This window comes from Cucurbita maxima, unplaced genomic scaffold (assembly GCF_002738345.1).
Source record: "Cucurbita maxima cultivar Rimu unplaced genomic scaffold, Cmax_1.0 Cma_Scf00015, whole genome shotgun sequence".
NCBI lineage: Eukaryota > Viridiplantae > Streptophyta > Magnoliopsida > Cucurbitales > Cucurbitaceae > Cucurbita > Cucurbita maxima.
Genome location: NW_019272031.1, coordinates 4,815,286 through 4,822,646, shown reverse-complemented (window position 1 = coordinate 4,822,646; position 7,361 = coordinate 4,815,286). Strand labels below are relative to the sequence as shown.

The 7,361-nt window shown below is 31.8% G+C and overlaps 1 protein-coding gene across 4 annotated transcripts in view; it reads right to left on the bottom strand.

The window, feature by feature from the left end:
* LOC111490046 (eukaryotic peptide chain release factor GTP-binding subunit-like) overlaps window positions 1-1,001 on the bottom strand; it is a 9,436-nt gene extending 8,435 nt beyond the window's left edge. For 3 of the 4 annotated variants that reach the window (XM_023138491.1, XM_023138489.1, XM_023138490.1), the window contains exons 1-4: window positions 859-1,001; window positions 621-662; window positions 421-489; window positions 285-329 (exon numbers count right to left, since the gene is read on the bottom strand). In XM_023138491.1, the coding sequence (XP_022994259.1) occupies window positions 285-329; window positions 421-489; window positions 621-662; window positions 859-862 (160 nt within the window). In that variant the 5' untranslated portion in view covers window positions 863-1,001. The remainder of the gene's footprint in view (window positions 1-284; window positions 330-420; window positions 490-620; window positions 663-858) is intronic. The other variant, XM_023138492.1, reaches the window with a different exon arrangement.
* Window positions 1,002-7,361: the final 6,360 nt, after the last annotated feature.

The following is a 7,361-nucleotide window of genomic DNA, read 5'->3' as shown; positions in this document are numbered from 1 at the left end:
AAAAAAAAAAAAAAAAAAAAAAAAAAAAAAAAAAAAAAAAAAAAAAAAAACATGTATATGATTCAGTCACATTTCCGTTGGACAAAGAAAAACATAGCACATTTAAATAATAATTAAATATTTACTTTCTATTCGTAATTTTTAGATTCAATATTGGCAACATCACCTCGTACATCACTCCTCCATAACTGGAAACTAAAAATTATTTTTTAATTTAATGCCAAACAATAATGATATTTAAAACGCACGTTAAAAACATTACAACGACAAGTAAATGGACCGACCTTCTTCCATTTTATCGGACTTCTCAATATCTTCTGTCTTTGCATCTGGATTAGGAACTCTGTTACTATCTTCGGTAAATTATAGAACAAGGCAGAGCCAAAGATAAAGTATAATGACTTCAGTAAATTGACCAACCTTCTTCAACATTGTCGGATTTCACAATATCTTCCATCTTTTCATCTGGTTTAGGAACACCATTAACATCTTCGGTAGAGCTCAAACCAAGGCACAGTCAGAGAGAGAATTCAAAATCAGGTAACCAGCAAATCACGGAAAGTCATGTATAGGAATAATTTAAAATGATGGAGAACAATAGTCTGTAGAATTTACTGTACCTGGTGAATCAAGTTCTAATGCACGAATATCCTCCTCGATATCTATCGAATTCAGAAATGCAAAGTTATAATCTATAAATCTCACAAGTTACATAATGATCTAACACAAAATCATTTTATCAACAAATTCATCAAGAAGGCATATTCCATAGTTTGACTCCATAAATGGATTTTACAATCAGAATCAGGAAAAAAAATAAGTACGAGCAGTACAAGTTCAGGAGATTGATGTCCATACCCATGGAAATGACGCCGTAAGTTGCGAAGAAGAAACTCTAGGGTTCGAGCAGCAGGAAAGCTTCGCGAGGTGGAGACGAAGCTGGCAATGGGCTTACCTTACAGATGCTTATATGTGATTAAATCTCATGTTCAACCCGGTTTATCCGAACCGATGTTTTATTTTATGTTTTTTCTTTTAAAATTACCGCGTGGACATGTTTTTTTTTTTTTTTTTAATTAAATTTATTTAATTTTAGGATCTTATAAATTAAAAATAATTTTCATAATTAAGTTAACATCAAGCTCAAAGCCAAACGTTTTCTCTTAAGTTCCATAAGCTTATACCTTAAATAATACATTTAAACCACATACCTAATTTCCGTGTCTCTTAAACAAAGTTACTTATCAAAGGGACGTAAGAAAAAAAATAGATATTTGTTAGTGATCGTTGTATTATAAAAAGCTGTATTTTTTTTATCTCCAATATTCACATAAATATAGAGATCCATTAAAAATAAGATATAGATAGAATTTAGAAGTCAAGAATACGACCATGTAAGACATTGATAATAAAATAAAATAAGCGTCACTAAATTTGAATCTATAATTTTTAAAATAAAATTTTGAAATTTTAATTTACGTGTGGAATACGTTATTAGATATATTTTAAGTATTTATTATTATTATTATTATTATTATTTTTTTTTGTGGATTTATTGGATATAAATATATATTTTTTTGTCAATCCCATTTTTTATAGTTTTATTTATGCAACCATTCATCCCAGAGTTGGGTCACAAAAACTGTCATGGGCCTGCAGCCCAGGCCCAAACCAATCTCATGAATCAAACAAGCCCACAACCATGTCAGATGAACGGGCGAACACCCACATCCAGGCTCAAGTTCAACTCCCGACATTTCCAGAGGCCCAACTTGTGTCACAAAGAAGGGTAAATTGGGAATATGAATATACACGTGTCAACAAATTTATTTGAATACATTTGATCTGTTTTTAAAACTTTTTAATCTCCAATTTGATAAAATTAAATGATACTTGAATATATGTGATAATTTAATATAATAAATTGAATACTTAAAATTAAGACGCGTAATTTCAGATACTGTCACTGTAATTGGAAAACTCCAAATAACCATCTTTAGATCGCGCTTTGAAGCTGTTAGGTTGGACTCTCCTTATTTACTTACGGTAAACATTTTAAAATTTATACTCATATATTAAAAATTACTAAAATTTTATGTCAATAAACTTTTCACATTTTGATAATAATAATGGGCCAACCTGTTTTAAAACATTTTAATACTTATTCTTAAAAAATTATGTTAATAAACTTTTCACATTTTGATAATAATGGGCCAATGGTCGACCTTAGCAATGGTCGAGGGGAGAACTGAAGTTAGAAGAACTCAAATTTACTTAAAAAATTATGTCAATATGATGGGTCAATGGCACTAAAAACTTTATACTCATTATTAAAGTCTAAAAAATTATGTCAAATGGTAGAAATTTCCAAAGTTGGACTCTTTTCTGATCTTATATTTTAGAAATTATTAAATTATTATAACGAAAGTTATATACTTATTTTTTGTAAATAAATAATTTCTAAAAATTCTTTATACGAAATTTATTAAATTATTATAACGAAAGTTATATACTTATTTTTGTAAATTGGTAATTTAAAAATAGTTCATGAGGTGAAATTTAGTAATTTAATTATTTACTTTTACAAGAGTAAAAAAGGAATAAAAATTAACGAGGCCGACAGTAGACGTGCATCCAGCTCATTTTGTGGAAAGTGTGGGTCATTTATTACGAACTGTACACCCATCGTTCCATCGGTTTGACTGGAAATGCCCACGTGGCGGAAAATTTAGACAAGAGGTAAAGAATGTCAGGTAACGGACTGGTAATATTATCATCTTCGTACACCTTGAGATCTAGCCCTAGATTTGGTGGGCTCGTTCCTCTACACCCGTTACCACAAACCCTCTCCCACTCAAACCCAACCACGTCATCCCCCTATTTTAAATTTCTATGATTTTTTTTTATTAAAAGACAATAAAATGGGTAAGATACTAAAAAAAAGATTAGGTGAGATTTTATATCTTGCACAATCTTCAAGCAAAAATCCACTGCCCGAGAACACGGAAAGCCGATGCGAACGACCGCAGAGGATCAGCACCCCCGAGAGGGACGAAATTTGGCTCCATGCTCACGTTAAGTCGTGATCGGCGTAGAATAATGGATAAAAGGGGAGAGTGATAACGTGCGCGAATGGGAATGTGGGGCCAGGGAAAAAGACCAGGGGCAGGTGTTGTCAATTCAAATGTCTCTTTTCGGTGTACTCGAAGAGATATATTTTAAAATTAAAAAAAGAAAAAAGAAAAAAACAAATTAGGTCAGAAATAGCCCTTCATTCATCTCTTCAACTTCGCCAGGTACACGTGGCCGCTCCAATCATCTCAGCATTAACACGTCATATCATATCGTTTAACGATATTTTGAGATCTCGCGATTTAAATCTCGGTTCTCGTGTCAATGGATTTTGATTCCTCCCGTTACACGAAGTTTGGCAAATTGTCACGAGCTTTTGTCCGTTGGAAAGATGCCGTGCAAAGTACAAAAATCAAAACATTTTCTAACTAAATAAATAAATATTTATTTATTTCTTTAAATTAAAACATTTTCCTAATTTTTTAAAATTAATATTTAATCTTTACTAACATTTTTCTGCGACATAACTACGTTACCTACTTGCATTGACGTGATTCTAAGAGTGAAGATTATCCCCACAATTCAACACAAAATCTTTTAGTACGTTTTTTTATCACTCACGTGTTTTCTTTAAAAATTCATGAAAACTTCTGCATTTTTATGATTTAGCGATAAAAAAGAAGGTGCACATGATCATCTTATTCTAAGGGTCATTCTAAGTCAGACATGGTCTTCAACCATTAATTTGTGTGCATTTACTCAATCGTCACGTGCCTGCGAGCTTCCATTATTGTTCTTCTATAAATAAGAATCAACAACCCGTATCTTTTGAATTAGATAGAAGAGTCGTCAACTTGAACGTGTATTCGATTCGATCGATCTCGGGTATATTTATTTATGGTTTAGATGTATTTAATAAGAATGTCCTTCGGTGAATGTTGTGGGAGGGCAAAGAAGAAAGAAAGTGGTGCATTGAGCATGTGATGTTGGGGTTTAAAAAGTGGGAATTTTGTACTTGGAGAAAGCATGGTGACGAACAAGTACATGAGCTTTGTTTGCTAAGAAAGAAAGAAGCACAGTGACCCATTATTTGCCCTACACTGTCCAATCTCTTCCACCATATCTCTCACATTTTTTTGCATTTATTAAGGTTTCTAGCTGTGTTTTTTCATGTTACACAACATTAAATTTGGTTGTTTCGTTTGATTTAAACAGTATGGTAAGCTAAGCGTTTTAAGTAATGTTTGATAACTATTAATAATTGATCACGACACGTAGGTTTGTTATGCTAAAATTATGTACTCTCAACTCTTGTGCTTCTAAGTTGATTGATATTAAAACCTGTTATTATCAAGTGTTGATAACTATAAATAATTGATCATGTCACGTGGGTTTGATATGCTAAAATGATATACTTTTGTATTTTGTAAATCGTTCAATATGATAATATTTGATGTTAGTTGAGTTCTTTAAACAGTGTTGGTAAGCATAAGTAATTAGATCACGATGTGTGGGTTTGAGGTTGAGGACGGAGTCCATTCTCTTTTCCAACTCACTTGGACCATCACTCAACATGAATCGTCCATATCAACACCTAAAATTACTTTTCAATTGTATGAACATGTATGAACCAACCCAATTTTAAAGTAACTAGAAAAAGAAAACCCTTTGGAAACCTTAATTTTGAGTTTTTGCCCCGTTGTAACAATGAATTCAACAATTAAAACCTACGTCCTAATAATATGTACGTGCTTTAATGATTCCATTAATTATCGAGTTGCCATTGCACGGTTGAGAAGACACCAATCAAATTATAGAGTGCTAGCTCAACTTCCATTTCTTTTCCTCCACATTAATTTTCACTTCCCATACCATCATCCCTCTCATCCATTTTATTTAACGAACTTACCTTAAAGTGAACACTATTATACCATCTTCGATGTATGAGATTCCCTTATAATAACATACGATTATTCTCTCGAGAGTTCGTTAAGGCACAACGACTAACAAAACATCTAAAAGTAAAGCACTATCTTAATGCATAGGCTACCAATGCTATACCAAATCGGTGCCAAATAACAATTTTAAGTAGTTATCGATCGAAACATAGTTCATTAGATGACGTGAAAATAAAGAAAGGTAAAAAGAGCGAAAAGAATAGAAAGAAAGAAAAATAGTAGAAGTAATGGGGAATCTTAGAAGGAGCATCCCGAGATATTTCCGTGGTGGGAGCAAGAAAACAGGCTAGCTTTTGCCTAACCCCACAACACCGTTTCCACTATTTTTTTATCCCTTCTCTTTTCCTCTTTTCCTCTATATAATTTTAATGCCCTTTCCCTTTCCTTTCAACTTCAACCCTTTTTCTCCATGCCTCTTCTCTTCTATCACCTCTCTTCCTCTTCTATTCTCTCTCTCTCTCTTAACTTTTTCCTCCATAGACATCCCATGGAGCTCTAGGGCTCAAACGCGTTATCTTTTTCCTTCCATGGTCTTTGACCACCTTCAGCTCTTTCTCATATCAAGCTAAATCCATATGATCTTAACTGGGTTTTTGGGGTTCTTTCATGGGTCTTCTTACATTTTTGAAACATGGAGCTTATTTGCATAAATGGGTCATTTTTTTCTTATGAGTTTCTTGACCAAGTTCAGTTTTTTCCTCGTACTAAGCTAAATCCATTTGATCTTAACTGGGTTTGTGGTTTTCTTTAATGGGTTCGTCTTTGATTTTTGTTACATGGAGCTTATTTGCATAAATGGGTCGTTATTTTCATTAAGTTCTTGATCAAGTTCGGTTCTTTCTCATATGAAGCCAAATCCACTTGATCTTAATTGGGTTTTTGGATTTCTTATCTGGGTTGTTCTTAGATTTTTGAAATATGGAGAGTCTGGTGTAAAGATCTGATCTTTTTATGGTAGTAATTAGGGTTAAAGGCAGAGCTCCTTGAAGTCCAATAGAGGGTTATGGCAGGGTGATTGAGCTGCTGAACTATGGATCCCACAGCCCCTATTTGATTGAGCTGCTCATAGGCCTGTGGCTTGCATATCTCAGGAGCTTCATCGCCTGTTTGGTTACACCCTTGTTTGGATTGAAGGGAGCTCTACATATTCTCTCTAATAATCAATATTAGCTTTTGTTTGTTCATATTCATTCTCAGCTAACCCTTTTATGCCTTGATTTTCTCCATTGATTTTGATAGATCTTTGCTTAACTTATGTTTTGGATTGAAGAGTTGATCTTTGCAGGCAGTGAAGGGCTGTTTTTCATGATCTATTTCGATTAGAACGGCGTGGGATCTGTGCGACGTTCATATGTTCTTTAGAGTTGGGAGTACGATGTTGTTGTTGCTTGGTCGCTGTTTGATGTTTCTGGACATCCTTTTTAGGGCTGCAACTTCGAATTATTTCTTTCAATTTTTTTTGTTTTTTGTTTATAGTTTGGGATACAAATTCCTATACATTCCTATGATGATAATACATAACAACATTATATTTGTAGGCAAATTTTTGCACTTTAATTTTGAAATTTTCATTTGATCCTTATTTACTCAGAAATTGTAAAAAAAGGAACTTAAATTAATAATGTAGGTGTAGAATGTTTTGCCATACATGACTTAGTTTGTGTTATTGTTTATTTAAATTAGTTGTAATGTGGAATAAAAATTGGTTCTCCGAAGTATATTGTGAATGACGTTAGTAGTGTTTTGAGTTATTTCCAATTTTCTATATAATTTTAATTAAATAGTTGGTATTATTCTATATATAATTTAATGGAAATTGAAATTTCAATATGAACACAATCTAAATTGCGTTGGAAGCAGCTTTTTAATTATAATGTATTACAATAGAAATATCCTTGAAATTTGTATTATATTTAAACCATAATTTAAATTCAACCCTTCTTAAAAACACTAAAATTTCAGGTTTATTGACCATTAAATTTTTCTAAACTTCAAAAACCCTTCTAAAAGGTTTTTTTTTTAGATTTTAAACATAATCTTAAAATATGAACAAACTTTTGAAGTAGCATAAAAAAAAAGAGGGTAATTTAAATATAATGTATTAATGGGGAGGGTATATTTCAAATTTTGAAGAAAAGATCAGGGATATTACTGCAATTTTTATTGCTAAAGTGTATTTTTTAAATATTATAGAAAGTCTAAGGATATTTTTAGAACTATATAAAAGTTATTTTTTTTAGACTTTTTAAAAATTTATTAGTATTTATGAGACAATTTTTTTTTTTTTTTTTTTTTTTTTTTTTTTTTTTTTTTTTTTTTTTTTTTTTTTTT